The sequence below is a fragment of the Halichoeres trimaculatus genome, unplaced genomic scaffold (assembly GCF_033239565.1).
Source record: "Halichoeres trimaculatus isolate MK-OKI-2021-1 unplaced genomic scaffold, fHalTri1.1 fHalTri1_scaffold_17, whole genome shotgun sequence".
NCBI classification, from domain to species: Eukaryota; Metazoa; Chordata; class Actinopteri; order Labriformes; family Labridae; genus Halichoeres; species Halichoeres trimaculatus.
Genome location: NW_027437195.1, coordinates 27,617,343 through 27,636,821, shown reverse-complemented (window position 1 = coordinate 27,636,821; position 19,479 = coordinate 27,617,343). Strand labels below are relative to the sequence as shown.

The 19,479-nt window shown below is 39.7% G+C and overlaps 1 protein-coding gene across 2 annotated transcripts in view; it reads left to right on the top strand.

The window, feature by feature from the left end:
• Positions 1-216: 216 nt before the first annotated feature.
• atrn (attractin) overlaps positions 217-19,479 on the top strand; it is a 226,201-nt gene continuing 206,938 nt past the window's right edge. For both annotated transcript variants that reach the window (XM_074692049.1, XM_074692048.1), the window contains exon 1: positions 217-677. In XM_074692049.1, the coding sequence (XP_074548150.1) occupies positions 439-677 (239 nt within the window). In that variant the 5' untranslated portion in view covers positions 217-438. The remainder of the gene's footprint in view (positions 678-19,479) is intronic.

Here is a 19,479-nt window from a genome sequence, read left to right as displayed (position 1 = left end):
ATGATTAAGTAGTAAGATAAAACATACAGCACAAACAAGAGACAAGCCAACAGTTACAATGTGTATGTAAATTTAATACACTCTAAACCCCAAAGGAGACAAAAAGAAAGTAAAAAATAAATTGTAAAAAATTCCCAAAACTCCAGGATAAAGTGAGTCCTGTGCGCTTCGCCTGCCTCCCGGTTGCGCATTTCCGTTGCCATGACGTCACTTCTGGATGTCAATATGCGGCTTGGTGCGGCGCTGGGAAACGGAACCACTGGGAAGATGTAAACCAAGCAACCAGCGAAGACCAGCCTACTCGAAGACACTAAACGTCCCTCCAGGGAGACCGTCCCCTCGGTCCGCTCACAGGAACCGCTCTCGCGGCTATCTCTCTGGGCTTCTCCCCCTGAAGCAGCGGAGCTCTTGCCTCCAGCAGCCATCTTTTGTGAGAGAATGTACGGGGCGACACGGCGGGCCTGCTCGGGCTCTGTCCGGGGCCGGAGCCTCTTGATGCTGACAACCGCGCTGCTGCTCTCGGTTACGGTGCTGCTCTGCGCCCTGCCGGGCTTCACCGAGGCGAAGGAGTGCGACAAACCGTGTATGAACGGGCAGTGCAACACCGCTACGGGCAACTGTGTGTGCTTTCCCGGCTGGGTTGGGGACCAATGCCAGCACTGCGGAGGGCGATTCAGGTACAGTGAGCACGGAGGCTGAATAAAGCTGCTTTTATCACTCAGATGGGCTGTGTGTGTGTGAGTCTGTGTGTGTGCGTGTGTGTGCTCTCCGCCTGCTCTGCTTTGAGCCAAATGTTTGCTGATTCAGAGGCTGGCTTGTTATGAAAGAGATGCAGAGCCGTAACGATGCACACCTGGTCCGCTACCTGTACGTCCCGTACTACTCCATTCAGCGCTTTGGCAGCAGCCCAAACGCTCCATGCTCCATGAAAACACAGCTCACTGTTAGCATTCAAGCTAAACTGCTGCAAACAGCTGTGAGTTAATTCTTTATTCTCCTATTATCCTCACTCTGTCACCATGTTGTCATCCAGACACCACTTTATGGCGTTATGCACAAACCACGTGACATCTCCTAATATTTGTACACAGCACTTCTCAGGTTTTAAAGGTACTCTTTGTTCACCTGAGAAGGGTAAGGTTTAGAAATATGTGAGCCATGCTTCAGCTGTATTTACACTAGAGATAGACCGATATGTTGTTTTCAGAGCCGATATTGATACCGATAACCAATATTTGGAGCTGATATTCATTCACAGTTAAAGTGAAAATACTGGAGTCAAAAGTTTGGATAATGTTGTTTAAACACACTTAAGCATGTTAATAAACAACTCCCAGGCTCAGCAGCTGTCTTATAAAGTTAAAAGAACACTTAAAAAAATAAATAGCTCCCACAAGTTGGCCTCAAAATGCAGATGATCTGTCTTTTCACAATCTACACACAGTTTGTTTTTTTCCTGTCCTGTTCTGGTGAACACTGGTGGTTAAACTGTCATACCTCCTGCACAGCATGTTTTGTTTAACCACAAGCCCAAACCCCCAAGAGGAATCAATTTCACCTCAGAGAAACCAACTTTCAGTTTCACACTGGTTTGCTTTCACACATGATTACACGTAACTTTTGTTTCTTTGGCTCCTAAAGCCTGGATAATGGCTTCCTTGGCTTCCTTTGATTTACGCTTGCAGCGATTTTTTAAATAAGAAGAAGTGTCGCTCTGAGTGGATGTGCTAAGATGCCAAGACGACACCAATGACACTGCTTCCAAATCACCACATGCCTTGTTGGAGCCACAAATTTTGCAATAACCCATAATCTAATAAAAAATGTAATAAAGCCAAAATGTAACAAAAGTGCTGAGCTCGAAATGTAATAAAGTTATTGTAATTAAAGTTATTAGTTATTACATTTCAGCCTCAGCACTTTTGTTACTTTATTAACTAGTTATTACACTGCAGGCTTTGTTACATGTTTTTATTACATTTAGGGCCATTGTTACTTTAAGGGTTGTTGTTACATTTTGGACTCTGACACACCTCCTCTTTCAGATCCAGAGCCATAATCAGGTTTTATTGCCTCATACATTTACAAGGAACTTGACTTGGTGTATTGGTGCTAACAATTAACAGGGTTTCTGCTACATGTAAGTAGCCACGGTTACACGAGGAGTTTTTCGTCTTTCCGAAGGGAATCTTTCCGAATGACTTTTCCGAAAACAATAGTATACATGGAAAGGAATATTCCAATCTCTGGTCTACATGCGCTGCTGTAATCAAACAGAATAGTCGATGGGGCATACGCAGAGAAACGTAAACATCACAAGATTTATAAAGCTGGAGGACGACAGTTTGTTTATCACAGTGTTGCAATACTCTGTATTGAGAGTATTTCGTCCGTCCAGTCTTGGAATTATGTTCATTTCTTTCAAAGTTTGGATCAAAAACAAACTTTGTCTCGCCGCCATTTTTAAAGTTGAGGAACGTCTCTAGTTGCGTCTTACGTCATATCTGAGCATGCGCTGAAAGACAGAATTTAATTTGTCTATCTTTTCCTTCAGTTTTTTAAAAATCAACAGAGGAGTTATCCTCCAGCTTTTGTTGAACAAACCTGAAAGCCTGTCAGCTTTCATACCACTGTCACCAGTGTTCCTCTGAACAGGGGTGTGTCCAGACTTTCAGAATGGGGTGCTATGGGCTGTGACATAAGTAGGGGTGGCCAGGGTGTGCTTATATAAAAATTACCACTATTATCTTCTTTAACTTCACCCTCCACTTTAAAAACTACGAGTTGTTACTATGGTTGTTCAAATATTGTATTATGTACTTGATTTTATCATAAAAATATAGTATGTGCATCCGCTAGTTGAATAAAGTTAAAGTAGTTTTTATTAAAAAAAATAAAAAAATCAGTTCTCAGTATGGCGGCAAACTTTGTCATTAGGCAAGGCTAAATAATTTTTGTGTTTTAATTAATAATGTTTTTTTTTAAATTCATAAATAAAATAATAATAGAAAAATAGTACATAGTAAAAAATTGAATAAAAAGTTGAGATATGAAATATAAAAAATATAGAAAATTAAAAAATGTTTATTAAAATAAAAGAAGACAATAGTAACAGTAATTATGAGAAAGAAAAATGCTATATGCAATGTGGAGCTGTGCAGTTTAAAGTCCACTGGGCATTATTGTAACGCATCAAGAGAAAGAAAATCAGTCCCATGGGACACTCCCTGCATTATTTGATCTGTAAACAAAGGCTTCTATACCACATTATTCAGTAACCAAAACACAAACATCAGTGATAAATACAGAGAGCTCTTCTGACTGTTACATTACTTATGTGTTCAAATAACAAACACTACACTAACCACAGGTTTACATTTGTGTTCATGAGCCTACCACTCTCGTTTTACACTTTAACGAGTGTTGAGTGTTGACTTATTAACAGTGAAACTGTGACCTTGGAGAAACTTTACCTGACAAGACAGAAGCAGAGTTTTCCTTTGGTTGCAATAAACAAAATCTGTGATAGAAAAGTTGCCTGGATCAGAATTTCAAACATTGTTTAGCTGAAACATCACTGATGGATAAAACCAAATCCAAAGTCTGTAAACTGCTTCTCTGCTTTGTTGTTTACTCTGCACTTCAACTTTCCGCGCTACATCTTTGTGTTTCTCTTGCCTTGCATGCTCAGAGTTTCATGAAGCAACTTGCCACCATGTAATATCCCTCAGTCATCACCTGTCTCTGGGCGTGGAGCGCTGGGTGGTGATCCTGCAGCTGCTGCATCCAGTTTGATGTCGTTGACCCTTTGCAGAGAGCTGATCTGTCGTCTTTGATAACTCCCCTGGTGAACACTGAATGCTCTGACTTTACCGTTTCTTTGGTGGATAGACAGTTGAGGTCATTTTCTAAGTCTCCTTCAAAATTTCCAAACAGCTGATTATTTCACAGAAGCCAAAAACTACCAGGGTCAGAATCCTTACCCCCCCTCTGATGCTAACAGTTAGCTTTCTGTCGGGGTTTGTCTTTGACACATCTTCTGAGGAATCCATCCGTTCTTCTGTAGAAAATCTTTCAAGCTCCTCTAGATCTGGTCCTCTTCTGGTATGGACCCTGGTCTTCAGTTCAGCCCCCCTTACAGGTTTTTAATAGGATTCAAGTCAGGGTTTTTGTACAGGCCGGTCAGTCAGGTTTGCTTTGGTTTTCTGGAGCTAGTCTTTCACTAGGAGCCACCTATGTTTTGGAAGACAAAGCCAAGCCCTAGACCCAGTTTTTCTGCTGACTGCTTGAGGTTTTCAGACTGGGAACTGAAACATTCCCACTAGACATGCACCAATCGATTGGTTGGCTGATTGATCGGTGCCAATTTCCTTAATTTTGGGGGATCGACGATTAGCCCATCCTTTGAAATGAAACTGATCTTATAAACCTCCAGGAAGGTCTGACAGCCAGCCATTGTTGCTTTTTGCTCTAAGACCTAAAACTCAGGACACTTAACTGGTTGTTTAAGTTAAAACATAAAGATTATATTGTTTATCAGGTGCTGTTCAATGATTTTCAATAAAGTAAGATTGGAACATTGAAGGTCTATGCTGTCAGTTATATAGAGTAAAAATCTGTATCGGCAGCTCAGGCTTTTTAAAGATTGTGATCTGCCTGTAAATTGTGATCGGTGCACCCCTGACCGGTGCTCCAAAGAGCTCTAATTTGGTCTCAGTGTCCTTCTCTTCCTTCTATAGAAGTGGACTTTCTTGACCTGTGTCCTCCACCGTAGTCCATTTCTGGGACATCAGAGCTCTAATGATGGTCTTCTTTGACACTTTGACAATTCCTGCCGGGGCTAAGTCCTGAACTGGTGTAGTTTGGTTGTTCTGGGCTCTTAAAAGGTACAAATCTCAGGGATGGGTACCTTTCACATTTGAAACGATACGGTACCAATACTTGGTACCTGGCAGTCGATACTGGTACTCAACGATACCAATTAACGGTACTTTTGTGTGTTTATGTGGCAATAAATATCAATTTGTTTAGTGATAAAATCTCAATATTTTTCAGTTTAACATATTTATTTCTCAATATATAAACTTGCAATGCTGTGTTCATGTCCAGCATGGGAAATTGCCTACTCCGCCACCCCCTCTCTCTGTTTTTTTTTTTTTTCAAATTCAAATTCTTCATTTCAGTCTTTGTTTACAATCTGAATTGGAAAAAAGTTACCACTTTTCTCCAGCAGAGGGCGGAATGTTTCTCTCTCACTCACGAGATGTGCATTTTATGGGAAAAAAAAATGGCTCCGGATATAGTCTGTAGATATTATCACCATCATTTAACTTTTTCTCATGGTCTGATGTTAAAAAACAAACTAAAATGGCAAAATTTGTAAATATCCAAGAATCGCAATTTAAATCACCCCAAAAATCGTAATAGAATGGCGAGAATAGCAGCTCGTCCCAGCTCTACTGAACATGGTACGTTTGATTCTATGTGACTCAGTACTCGGTACTACAGATGGAATTTGGTCAGTACCAATCCCTCTTACAAATCCGTGTCTTCTAAATAACTTGGAAATCCTTCTCCTGCTTTCACAGCATCAACAGATCTTGTTAAAGTCCAATCTGAAGTGGTTCCTTCAGTTTTTGAGTTTCATGATGCTTTCAGCTCCAGGGACAGCTCAAAGTCTGAGCTGAGGTTTTTGTTTTGTGTGTAAAGTGGTCTGTGTTACAAAGTTAGAGCACATGATTGAAGAACAGCAGCGGTCTGTGCTGTGGCTCGGTGAAAAGGTCACTTCTTAAGGGAGGGTGGTGGTTCTGACCCTGGTAGTTTTTGGTTTTAGTGAAATCATCAAAAGATAGCGTAACCATCCAAAGCTGTGTTGAAAAATGGTGGATCTGTTCAACAGAATCAGAGCTCAGCTGTAGCGTCGGTTAGCGTAGCACACTACTGCCCTACATAAATCAATGTGGGGATTCCCTTCAGCCGTACAGCTCTGTTGATGGACTCACATCTTCCTGATGAAGCTGGATCAGCTGTTTTTTATTTAACTCTCTTTTGGTGTCGCCTGCACACACATGTTGATCTCTGTGGTCATGTTTGGCTGCGCGCCCTCAGGTGAAGCTGCTGTGACTTCAGCCCCAACGTGTCATTAGTGTCCAGCTCTACAGCGCTGTAAACACAGGAGGTGTCAGGCTCTATCTGCCCTGCAGGACTGGACAGGGTCTTCCTCTCTAACCACAGATCTGTCTCTCAGGGATGTTTGTTTGTACAGCTGAGCAGCAAGGTGAGGCTGCAGATAGCGTTCGCGGAAATATCTGAAAGGTAAAGGCAAACCCGCCCTCACTCGACCCCTGTATGCACACATCTCTGTTGGCTCTGTGCAGCTGCTCACCTTCACTGGAACAGTATGTGTGTGAGGCAGTGCCAAACATCAATACATGAGCATTTCACACAATCAGTGCTGCACATCTCGCGCTTTGTGCTCATTAAAATGTCATTTCCCATCGGGGGGGAAGACTTCATTTTGCTGGTTTTGCTTCAGAAAATTGTCCCGCAGCCTTTGGTGACAGCTTTGTTCAGATAATATAAATGATGATTGCACTGTTGGAAGGTTTTATGTGCTCTGCTCGTCCCGCTGTGCTAACGTAAACAAGCATTTAACTAGAAAAACAACTTTTCATTTCCTCGGGTTAGCTTGCGTTTGAGCTTGAGCAGCACTGATGTACATCTGATGAGCTTCGCTGTCCGTGCAGGAGGTTTTTTTTCCTCCTTTTTAAAAGTTTGATATTCCCCCTCATGCTCTCCCAGATTAGTGCAGTCTGAGTAGATAACAGCCCTGCACTTTTCTGCATCCTCAAACACAGCTCCAGGTCAAGGGAAGCTGGGTGGATCTGCAGGTGAAATGGAGGCTGAATGGCCGCTGAGCTTCTTGTGTTCCTGCTCAGCGGGGCTGAGTGCTCTCTGGATGGAAGAACTCATCTTGGTTGAGGTTAAAAATTGGGAGCCCGTTGCACTCAAGGATTAATTGAAACAGTCCATCACAGGCTAGCAGCTGGCAGCAAACAGTTGTTAGCTCAAAGTCCGGGGTTCAAGTGGAGGAGAGAGGATCTGAAGGGCTGCTGTGAATCATTATCCTCATCACTCATCAGCCTTCGCACTAACTGTCTGTGATTAGTCCAGTTATTCCAATAAGAAAGACTCATTGACCATCACTGGTCCTGAAGTGATTTCAGAGCAGCTTAAAGTTCCTGGGAGGAGTTTTTAGCCGGTTATAAAACGGACTGAAATCACCTCTAATAGGCTTAAAAAGCCAAATGAGATCATCACTGAGAATAATTAGTGTTTCTGTTATATTTCTATTAATGTCTGAAATCAGTGCTGAAGGGTCTGTGTCAGGCAAACTGATAGCAAGCTGCAGGGAAAGTTTGTAACTGGAGTCTTATTTATTTATTCGTCATTTTATTGGCTCGTTATGCCTTCGAATGGAGAGGTCAGGACGGTAGATAGAGCAGGAAACAGGAGGAGAGTGACATGTGGGAAAAGTGCCACAGGTTGGATTCAGACCCAGGGGCCGTTACACCACAGCGGTTTTAGGATGAAATGCAAAAGTATTGTTGTGTTTCAGCTAGGGCTGCAACAACTAATCGATTAAATCGATTAAAATCAATTATTAAATTAGTTGGCAACCAATTTAATAATCGATTTTCATCTGCAACTAATCGCAGGTGTTTTGGTGAATGAAATTGTAGCTTACAGTATGTTAGTTCGAAGGAGATGAGCCCGCTCTCTTGCCGTAAGCTACTGAAAGAGGTGCCCATGCACTGAAAATTAGTCAATGGCCAATTATATTTGCAGATTCAGCACTACTTCCAAGAAGGAGAAAGCTGTAATAAAATATTTCTGAAGGAAAAATGCTTTTTATTGTCTTTATTGCTGTTTAGAAAATACCTAAAACAATTTTAAGCTACATTGTAAAGGAAAGTGCAAAAATGTGTCATTATCCGATTAATCGATTAATCATTTAAATAATCGCCCGATTAATCGATTATGAAAATAATCGTTAGTTGCAGCCTCTGCTGCTTGTTTACTTGGAAATCGTGTTTTAGCTGACTTAAGAAACAATCTTTTGAAAGCTGAATGTCCCAATTTTGTCCTTTCATTGAGATTTGGAGGCTCAGGTTTATACCATGTATTTGTTGCACATTTTTTATAGGCAATGAGCAGGATCAAGGAAGTATGGATCTTTTTGCATGACAAGATTTTGATTTATCAAAGCAAAATCTCTCTTTTCTGGATGATATATGGAAAAATCTTGCCCCACTCTGTAAAAAATCTGTCAGAGCTGGAGCACTAGGCCGGAGGCACATGAACAGCATCTTCCAGTTATAAAAACATGAATCACATCTTTCTAACCGGTGATTCTGGTTCTGAACCATCCAGTCAGATTAGAGCCTACACTCCTCATTGTTCTGCTGTGTGAACAATAACCCGACCAGTGCATGAGAGTAAACTTTCCCCCTGGTATCACCAGATTCTGGGCCATTAACAGAGCCAGATTCTGGTTTGATGCTGGATTATCCTTTCTGGTTTTGAAAGTTTTCTTGAGCAAAAAGCTAAAGCACAAATTTTCCCCAGTGTGTGTGGAGGAAAACTCAAGCTGTGCTCAGAGAACCAGGGTTTAGTTTTCACGAGGAGTCGTTTGGTGAAACTCTGGACTTTGGCTTCAAATTTGTGGCTTCAATTAAATTTTTACTTCATTTCACAGAACAGTTTATGCCATGTCTTGGTTTGCCAGAGTTCCTGGAGTTAATGTGTGTACAGTAATGCTGAACTCAGCCTCCTCCCTGCCTCTATAACTGGAGTAAGCTGAATGCTGAGGGTGAACGTCCCTGTGGGGATTATTAAAGTTAAACTCAAGTTTGTCCTCTCCTCCAACTTCTAGGATTTGTATTCCTGGAGTCTGAGCCCAGTCTGCGGTTGTGTCTGTCTGCAGGAGGACTGATGGTCTGACCCTGAACCTGACTAATAACACAGCCGGACTCTGGCGTACAGCGTAATGTCTGTCCTCTCCTTCGGCCCTCCTGTGCTGCAGTCAGCGGTGTTGTAGCTGCATCGCTCAGACGGGCTCGTCCTCGCCGCACAGAGAGATGAACCATCAGCGCTCTGATCCCAGATCTGCCTGGAATGGAGCCCGTGTTGTTTTGTTAGCGCGGTCAAAGAGACGATGGTTTTTTCAGGGAGAGCCTGTGGTCTGCGGCCGTGTTTAGCATACAGACAATGCTACCATACAAGGCTGGCTGAAGGCTGGTAAAAAGCAGCTTTCTGTGGCAGGGTCGTGCCAAGATGGAGACTCAGCTTGCCATGAGGGCCAAAACCAACACGGAGGAGGAGGAGGAGGAGGAAGAGGAGGGGGGGCAAATTAATGTTTTTGTAGCATAAAAATGAGATCTTTGTCTTTTATTTAGTGATACTTAAACTTTGCATTAGGGAAAGACCGATTAACAACTGGGCTGATTATTATCAGCACATGAATCTTTATAGAATGTTTATTTATTTAATTTTTTAGCAGGCATCAAATCATTTTAGCACGGTGATCTTTTAAAAACAAGACTAGTGCATCAAAATTAGGGATTGACAAATTATCGATGGGGTCAAATATTGGCACACCAATATTTATAAATCAGTCAATTAATTTATTAATTTGTATGTTGTTTTATTTATTTACTAAATAATTTAGTTATTAATTTTTATGTACTAATTTAATTAAATTTATTTATTCTTTATCTTTATATATATATATATATATATATATATATATATATATATATATATATATATATATATATATATATATATATATATATTTATTTATTTGTTTATTTTTTAACCAGGCATCAAAGTATTTTAGTTCAGTGATTTTCTAAAAAGTAGACCAGTGCGTCAAAATTAGGAATTGACCAATTATCGGCGGGCCAACTATCAGCAAAATGGTATTTAAATATTTATTTATCTAATTAATGAATCAATTAATTGATTAATTTGTATTATTTTTTTAACCAGGTATCAAAGCATTTCAGTTCAGTGACCTTCTAAAAACTACACCAATGCATCAAATTTGGGATTGATGATTATCGGCCAGGCCAATTATCAGCATATCAGTATTAATGTAATATTTATTTATTCATTTATTTTATTTTTTTTATCAGGTTGAAGCATTTCAGTTCAGTGATCTTCTAAAAACCAGACCAGTGGGTCAAAATTAGGTTAAGACTGATTATCGACCGGGCTGGTTATCGGCCGATGCCGATATTTAGCATTCTGACACTTACCCGCATCGGCCTTTTTGTCTAATCCGGCGGCGATAAGGAATTAAATTTGAGACTTTGTTATCTTTGCGCCAATACAGCAGCTTCTGTCTGTCTGTTTCTAGCATTGTCCCACCACAGTACCATCGGATTGGTGTCAAGCAGAGATATTTTTGGAAAACTTGACTTACTATAGAAAACTTTAGGGAGCTTTTTATTTTTTTAAAGTTTTCATTTAACTTTATAAGACATGCTGCTGAGCCTGGGAGCTGTTTAATAAACATATGCTTTAAGGTGTTTGAATTAAGCTAAGAGTTGGAGTTTTGGGGCCAATATTTTCATTTTTCTGCAAATGAATATCGGCCCCAAATATCGGTTATCAGCCCTGAAAAACATATCGGTCTATGTCTAGTATGTATTTATTCCATGGTGTCACTGGCTGCACTGCAGCCCCTCTCATATGCTGATATCCAGCCGTGCAAAGTGTCGTCTGCCTCCGTCCCAGTGGAGCTAAATGAAATTATGCCGTCAGCATTTGAACACAGCATCAGATAAAATAAAACGAATGACTTCCATAAAGTCTCTGAGGGCTTCTCTGGACAATATAAGAGCGCTTTATTCGGTGATAAGTAATCAGATTGAGTCTCTCCCAGCAGCTCTGGTGGGGGGGACACAGTTTATGAAAGACTTGTTGCTAATAGTGTTTTTTCCACAGTGGAGTGTGGGAAATGACAGGAAGTAAGGGTTAGAGAGGTGGGGAAGTACATGCAACAGGAGCCTGGATCCTCTCCATGCTTTGCTGAACGGAGAACAGATCTCTGGATGGATTTCTCTGAATTTGAGCTCATAGTTGAGAAAAATCCCAAAGACGGACGTGTTGCTGCGAAGCGTCTGTGGGCTTGTTGTTGATCCTCACAAAACTAATCTCTGAGGAATATCAGATGTGTCGTGCCGTGTTCGTTTGAGAGGGTCGTTTTTCTTGTCTCGTAGAGCTTAGCCGTGACTGTTGCTCATAATGTTGAAAAGTTTCGCCTCCAGGCTTCACTAAACTGATATTCAGGCTCTGATTTGATTATGGACACCAATACAAAAGGCAGACTCATGGTTTTTGGCACAGAGCGTCCAAAGCACACGCTAAAGTAGTTCATCTTTATGTGTGTATGAAAGGACGCTTTCCAACAACAAACAAAGGGTTCGAGTCGGATCAGAGGAAGAAGTCAAAAACCATCAGTAGATCTCGTCTCGAGGTAAAAGAGTACAGCAGGACAACTGTGGAGGGAGGTGTGTGTTGTGTACATGGCAAGCAGAAGAGGTAGTCTGAGTTGGGGGATGTGGCGTTGTATGGTTCTGCTGTATAGAGGCACTTTGGATCTAGTGTGAGCTCTGATTGCGTTGGGAAGGAAGCGGCATATAAAACTGCTAATGAGTGTCGCCAACTTAGGGAATTTGTTGCTGCATTTAGTGACTTTTTTCCCAAAAAACTAGCTACAACTGTAGCCACTCTGACATGAAAGCATAAGCCCCTCTTCTACCCCAAAAATCCAAAACACTCACAGGCAGACGAGTCCTCCTCGCTCGCAGCAGTCTCTCCCAGCTGCAGCCAGAGCAGATGACTGCAAGCAAATAAATCGTGCATAGACTCTTTTGAGGCACTTTTGCCGGGCCAAAGCCCAGATAAAAGAGGAATGTTAATGTTTTGACTTAAAAAAAACAACAACAAAAAAATCGACATTAGAAAGTTCATTTGAAGATCTTTACATATTTTCAGTGTTTTCCACTTGCTTTCTGTCACTCCTACAGTGTCCATGCCAAGTATGCTAATAGATCATTATGCAAATTAGGCAATGGCATCATTTAGTGACTGTTAGAAGAGAATAGAATAGAATAGCCTTTATTCTCATTGCAATGTGAAGTAACAATGTAATTTCGGGTGCTCCAGTAGAGCCATCATGCACCGTGCATAAACAGGAGTTTACAATATACAAATATAAAAATCTGTAGAGATTATAATAAAGATAAAAATGTACAATAGAGAAAGATGAAACATTTTTGAGCCGGCTTCTAGATTCTGCTGTGAGGTGCAAAAGATAGGAAGAAGTAGTTTGTTGTTTTAGCAGCTTCTGGGACAACCAATAGCGATTCTCCGTGCCGAGGATTTGTTGTGTTGAAACATGCAATGTCTTAAGGCTGTGTTATGCTTTCCGTGCAAATGTGATGCGCTGAAATGAGATGCAGAATTCAGCGCGAGAGAATGCATGAGGCTTTTATGATTTTGTAACGTGGCGTCCATTGGTGTCCACTCCCAAACTGCAGAGGGCGGTGTATCACAAACGTATGTCTACCAGAGAACTAAACAAGAGTTTGAAGAAGTTTGTCTTTGTTTACAACACATTCACAACGCAATTTCACACCATGAAATATTTACCACTGGGTTATCACGATGATCTCTGTGTGAAGAGTCAAACAGGCACCTGTATTTCTGCACCTTGGCAACTAGGAGATCCCGTTCTTCCGCCATCTTATCTGTGCGTCTCGCCCAGCAGGTTAGAAGTTTTCTGCGTGAAAGGGATGGCACGAGGGGGCATTGGTGCAAAAATGACATCACTGGTCTGCACGAAGCCGAGCGGAGTTTGCGGACGCGTCAAGCAAAAATCAGCCTTTACCGAGCTGTAAGCTGTATGGCTTTACATGACATAACTAATCAAAAACAACCTGTTAACAGTGGATTATTGGATGGATATATGGTATTCTGAGGTGTTAAAAACAATAATGTACACCGGACTGAACTGAAAACTGGGTCTACAACCGTGGACTTTCTAAACCGTTCCATTCCTAGTCTTGTCCGTGCTTCTCTACCAGATCTACCACTGGGTACCATTTCAAAACCATTTTCAGCGACAGTCACATTAATAAAAAGTTTGATTTGCTCCTGTATTAGTCTAAAACTCAACAACCATTCCCTCCCTCAGCCTCAGAGGAACTTTCAGGGTACTTTCGGTTCCACACTCCTGTAACTCGCTGCCTCCGTGCTGCCTTTGTTATCCTCTCTTGTGCAGCCTGCATATTAGTCCACATTCATCCTCCGGGCGCTCTCTGGAACCTGTTTGAAGGCCAGGCTCGCTTTTTTCTGGAGGCCCCGCTGAGCGAGCAGCCTGCCTGCCCTCTGCAAAGACTAATGGTCCCCTATACGGCTGCACCGCCGAGCTCTGCTTTTCCAGCTTAGCGATGCAGAGACACAAATTTGTTTGAATCCTTTTGAATTTCACGCTCGTCATCAGGTGGAGATTGAAAAGTTTCTCAGGCAGGTGCGTTAAGATCAGGCTGGGTGCTCCAGAAATGTCACATGTACAGAAATCTTTCAGCTGCATCCAAAAGAAAAATGTAGCATATCTGTGATTTTTGGATTTCCTTCTGTGCAGGTGAAGAGATTTCTAAAGCTGCGTGTTTGTCGGCTGATGAAAGTGTAAATGTGTTCATTAAAACAGCTCTCCCTGAAGGGCAACAGTAACTCAAGCAAACACTAAATTGTGAAACCTTAGGAAGTTGGAAAAAAGCCGCTGTGAATAATACATGAAATATTTATTATGCAATAAAACTGACGTATTGCTCCATTTGGTCGAACAGCGTTGTAAGACGTGTTTGTTTCTCTGCCGTCCTCTCTGTAACATTTTATAATTATCTGATCTGTTTTGTCAGGTTTGATGAGAATGACTTCTTCTTTCTCTCTGCTAACACATGCTAAATCATGTGAAATGCTCAAATTGTGTTAAGCTCCTGTATGTCCACAGCAGGGGTCTGCAGCCTTTTCTTTCATAGGAGCCGTTTTAAATCAGCTCACCTTGATTTAAGTGATCCAGGAGCCACAAAATCCACTTTATCTTCACAATAAAGGCCATAAAGTGTTTGAAATCCTTTACATAGTAAAATTCAAGTTAATATTTATCTGAACAAAAAGTTTGAAAACATTTTTGAAATTGAAATGTGATATCTTAGTTCTTTAATTTATTATTAATATACCTGCAGAATTAAGAAATAGATGAATTTTTTTTTTAATGGCAAATTATATCAAAAAAATGAAAATTAAAAAAATTGAAGGTGTTTAAAAAATGAAATAAAATAAATGAGCAACAAATTAAACTATATGTAAAATATTTTTTAAAAATTGGAATTTCAAAAATTGTTCATGAAAGATAATTAAAACAAAATCAAAAATTTTGAAACAATTCAAAACATTTTGAAACTAAATAAATTTGCAAGAATTGATAACATTTTTTAAAATTTCAAAAAATTTGAAAGTGTTTTAAAAAATGAAATGTAATTCATTTACAACAATTTCACAAACATTTTTGAATGAAAAATATTTAATATGAAAAAAATGAAAACTCAAAAATTTGAAGGTGTTTAAAAAATGAAATAAAATAAATGTGCAACAAATTAAACTATAAGTAAAATATTTTTAAAAAAATTGGAATTTCAAAAATTGATCATGAAAGATAATTTAAAAAATCAAAAATTTTAAAACATTTCAAAACATTTTGAAACTAAATAAATTTGCAAGAATTGATAACATTTTTTAAAATTTCAAAAAATTTGAAAGTGTTTTAGAAAATGAAATGTAATTCATTTACAACAATTTCACAAACATTTTTGAATAAAAAAATATTAGATGAAAAAAATGAAATTTCAAAAATGTGTTAATGAGAAGTAATTTTGACATTAAAAAATATTTAAGAAATGTCAAAACATTTTGCAATTTAATACATTTGAAAAAATATTATTATTGAAAATTTAACCAATGAAAACTTTTCAAAAGAAGGTGAAAGAAAACTTTTATTTAGTAATATATTTAGGTGACATCACTCAACCTGTCATTTTTATTGCTTGTAAATGACTCCACATATCAAGCACAGATATTGAGCTGTCACGTTGGCAGTTTAGTAAATCTATCCACAGAATTAAAATCTAGAAAATCTAAAATTCCAGATTTGTCCTTTTGTCGGTTTAGTTTTCTCCCCAGGGCTGTAAAACTTGAGGTTAGCCACAGGTGCATGGAAAGTTGGTGGGCTGTTGATGTTGTAGGAGGTGAAGTAGAGCGGTGGCAGGCTTTATTGACAGATGGGATGAAGATTTAGTTCAACTAAATGTTAAGGCATGAGTTTATGTAGTGTCAGTGTCTTTAATTATCAATACCCTCTGTAAGAAAAATGAAACTTTATTTCAGTAATATTTTTTGAAGCTACATTGAGCCACTGCAAAGGAGTCAAAGAGCCACAGGTTGCAGACTCTTGGTCCACACAGTTCATCCGAGGAGAGGACTCCTCACCCGCTCTCTGTAGCCTTTACTCCGTCTGAGCATGCTCAGTCCCTTCCAGCCGCTGTCACTGAGCAGCTCCATCGTCGTCTTCGAATGAGAAAGTGTGTTTGCTTTGCTCTCATGCAGCACCGCTTTGCCATTTACAGACCACTTGGCTCCTGCTGCAGTGACTCGGGGACTCGGGGCTGCCTGAGGAGGAGCATTTGTCATACATCGACATTCAGAGAGCTCCTCGTTCCTCCACGTTTCTTCTTCTATGTTGGCCCTTTTGTTGATCAGTGTCTGCTCGCTGCACAATGACACCTTTTGATGATGGAACAGAAACAGCTGAGGGTCAGGTCGGGTCATGTCGGGTGAATTGTGGATGTGGTTAAACAATGTGTCAGAGGAAGTGTGTACACAGAGAGCTCGCTGACCTTTGGAAGCTGATTTGAAAGCTCAAAGTGAAGTTAATAAACCTCACGTGACGGGAGAAGCTGCTTATATCAGCCTGTAATGAACTCTGAGTGATGGATAGATGATTGATTCTCATCTGATCCAGACTAAAGAGTGTCTCTACCCCCTCAGTGACGGCCAGAATACACCAGATGCTCCTCAGGTCTGACCCTGCTCCATCACGGCTCTGGAGCAGATACACAAACCTCCTGATTTCTCTAGATGCTGGAGCCGTGGCACGTCAGTTTGCAAATATTAGATGAGTGGGACAGAAAGTTGTGCTTGAAAACTACATTAATCACCTGTTGACTTTCAAAATAAAACAAAGTGAGTCAAAACCAGATGGTACTTATCTTGGCTACAACAATTAAACGGACCAGGAGTCAACAGGTTTCAGGGATCGAGGGGAATGACATGTCTCTACGATGTGTTTTTGAGATTCTCAAAGTCTGGGTCAGCTAAACGTTAAGATTAATTCCAGCATCATGAGTGTGAAACATTTTCACCTTGAGGAGGGGTCTGCTACCTATACTTCCATAGGAGCAATTTTGCCAATGAAGAGTCACAAAATCCACTTTATCTTCACAATAAACACTGTAGAGTGTATCAAATTCTTAACAGCTAAAATAAAGTGAGAAATGATCTAAATGAGATTGTGAATGTGATTTCTAAGTTGTTTTTTTAATATAATATTTTTTTAATTGATTTTGCAAGAAAGTGCAAATTAAAAAAAAAAAAAATGTAAAAATTCCCATAAAAATCAAAAATGGCTAAAAATTAAAAGAATATTAAATTTTAAAAAAATTGCAAAAAGTAAAAAAAAAATCTAGTTAAATAACTTTGCAAAAAATAAAAAATATATAGTTTAACAATTTGAAAAAAAATGTTTTAATTTCACAAATTAAATGTAATTATATATATATATATATATAAATATATGTATTTTTTTTTCAAAAAAAAAATTCTAAAAAAATTATTAATTCTCCATATTTGCCAAAACCTCAACAATGTGCACAGGTTTTAAAATTTCCAAAAAATTCAAAAGACTTTGAAAGAATACTTGAATTGATAACATATATTGGTAGTGTTCCTTGACCCCTCATTTTTTTAAAATTTATTTGCAAATGACTCCCCACATATCAAGCATGTGTATTAAGCTGGCATGTTGGCAGTTAAATGAATCCATCCACACAGAATTCTGTATCTGTATTCTGTATTTTCTTCCAGATTAGTCTTTTGTAGATGTAGTTATCTTCCCAGGGCTGTAAAACTTGAGGTTAGCCACAGGTGCATGGAAAGTTGGTGGGCTGTTGATGTTGTAGGAGGTGAAGTAGAGCAGTAGCAGGCTTTATTGACAGATGGTATGAAGATTTAGTTCAACAAAATGTCAATGCAGGATTTTTTGAGTTTCAATGTCTTTAATCGTCAATAGTTTTTTTAAAGCTACAAGGAGCCACTGTTTAGGAGTCAAAGAGCAGCATGAGGTCTCAGAGCCACATGTTGAAAACCCTTGGTCTTGAGTGTCTGACAACATCTCCTGGAAGCAGCGTTGTGCAGCAGGTGGAATTTAAAGCTTATGATCTTGTTTGGATTCAGGAGCCTCAGGTCTCTGAGGGAACTCTGTTTGTCTGTGAGCTGACGGTCCCTGCAGACCTCAGGGTATCAGCACTGAGACATCTGTAATTACAGCGTGGAGTGTGTGTTAGATCACCGCTGAAACCTGCTTAGACCTGCTGAAACCCCCCAAAAATAAAATATTAAAAGTTTCACAAATATGTGTGTGAACAGTTAAGCTTCCATTCATACAGATGCACGTGGTGGTTAAACCATGTCAGCTGATACAGTCTGTGCAGAGATAGCAGAAGAGCATTGTTGCGGTGCAGAGTCATATGTTTGGCTTGTAAAAGTTCACTTTTAACAACACCCTTGGCCTTGGACGTTGAGCTGCCCTGCCCACACAGCTGCAGCTGAAGCTTTCAAAACAAAGAGGCTTCAGCACACTTGTTGCTTGGATGCTAAAAAAATTGTGCAACATAAATTCTGTTTATTCAAACATTTGAAAGATATTTATAGATTACAAGTGGGGCTAGGATTGTGAAATTGAAGATTTGGGGAACTGAGAGATGGAATTAATCCACAGTGAGGAGAGCAGGAAGTAGAAGGGAAACTTGTCTTCCTAACTCTTTGATAGAGAAAAATAAGGAGGAATTTTCACTTTTTAATGCAACAAAGCTCAAACTTTTCTTTAATTTTTGTTTGTTACGCACGCCTGATTGGATGATCCATATCTGACTTTGTCTTCTTTTTCTTTTTTTTTCTTTTTTTTTAATCTCACTTGATTCGATAAATGCTGAGAACAATTACTCCCTTCTTCTCATCTTTTTTTTTTTTAAACCTCAAGGAGTTAGCTCTTTTAAGATAGCCATGATAAGATCTGCTTTATTTATCCTGAGGGAAATAGTTTTGCCAGAATACAAATATAAACTGTTTGTAAAGAGCAAGTGTTTGATTAAATGATGCTAATGTGTCCGGGTCAAGAAGGATTCAAAAATGAATAAATGAAAGTTATGTCAAACATATTAAATAAAAAATAAACGGTTGCACATGAGAGAACTATTTCTCGTTATGATTTACTAAATAAACAAATCATACACAAGATATTGCACGTGAATAACAGAAGCAATGGTCTGCAGCTCTCTAACACTCAGAGCTGAGAGACGGTTTTGAAACCAGACAGTGACTGGGTGTGTGTAAGCTGCAGAGTTATTGCACCTTGAGACCTGCATCAGTAATGATACAATCTCTGCCTGCTCCTAAGTGTCCCCTGTGCAGCTCAGCTCCTCTCTTCTGCTGTGTCATCACGCTGGAATTGATCAGACAATAACAGAGGCCGGGCGTCGACACACTGTGCTATTAGAGTGTTTGCAGCCGCCCGTCATGTTGTCAGGCTCAGATCATAATTTGCTGCGAGGTTTAATCATTCCCGGGCTCTCTCCTGTCCTGTTCGCTGCTTACAAGACTCCAGCTGCAGGAGCTAAACAGTGAAGTATCAGAGTTAGTGTTTACCAGAGCTGTGTCTGCTCTGCTGACTCACTCTTGTGTCTTATTAATCTCCTGGCAGAACAATTTACCTCCAACCTGAAACTCTATTTTATAGTTTAGACACTTTAAAGACAGAAGAAAGTCTCTGAAAGTCAACAGAACCAGAACAGAGTCTTTCTGAAACGACTCTGACAGCAGAAAAAGCAAGTTTAACATCTGAGTGACTCAAACTGAACAATTTCAGATTTATCAATTTCTTTTCTGTATCGATCCACGGATGCTCCATCACTTAACTGATGTGCCTGTTTAAGAATTCATGAGATGACGAGACGGAGAGTCTACGTTTATGTTAGCATCTTTGGAATCCTCATTATCAGCTGTACAGATAAA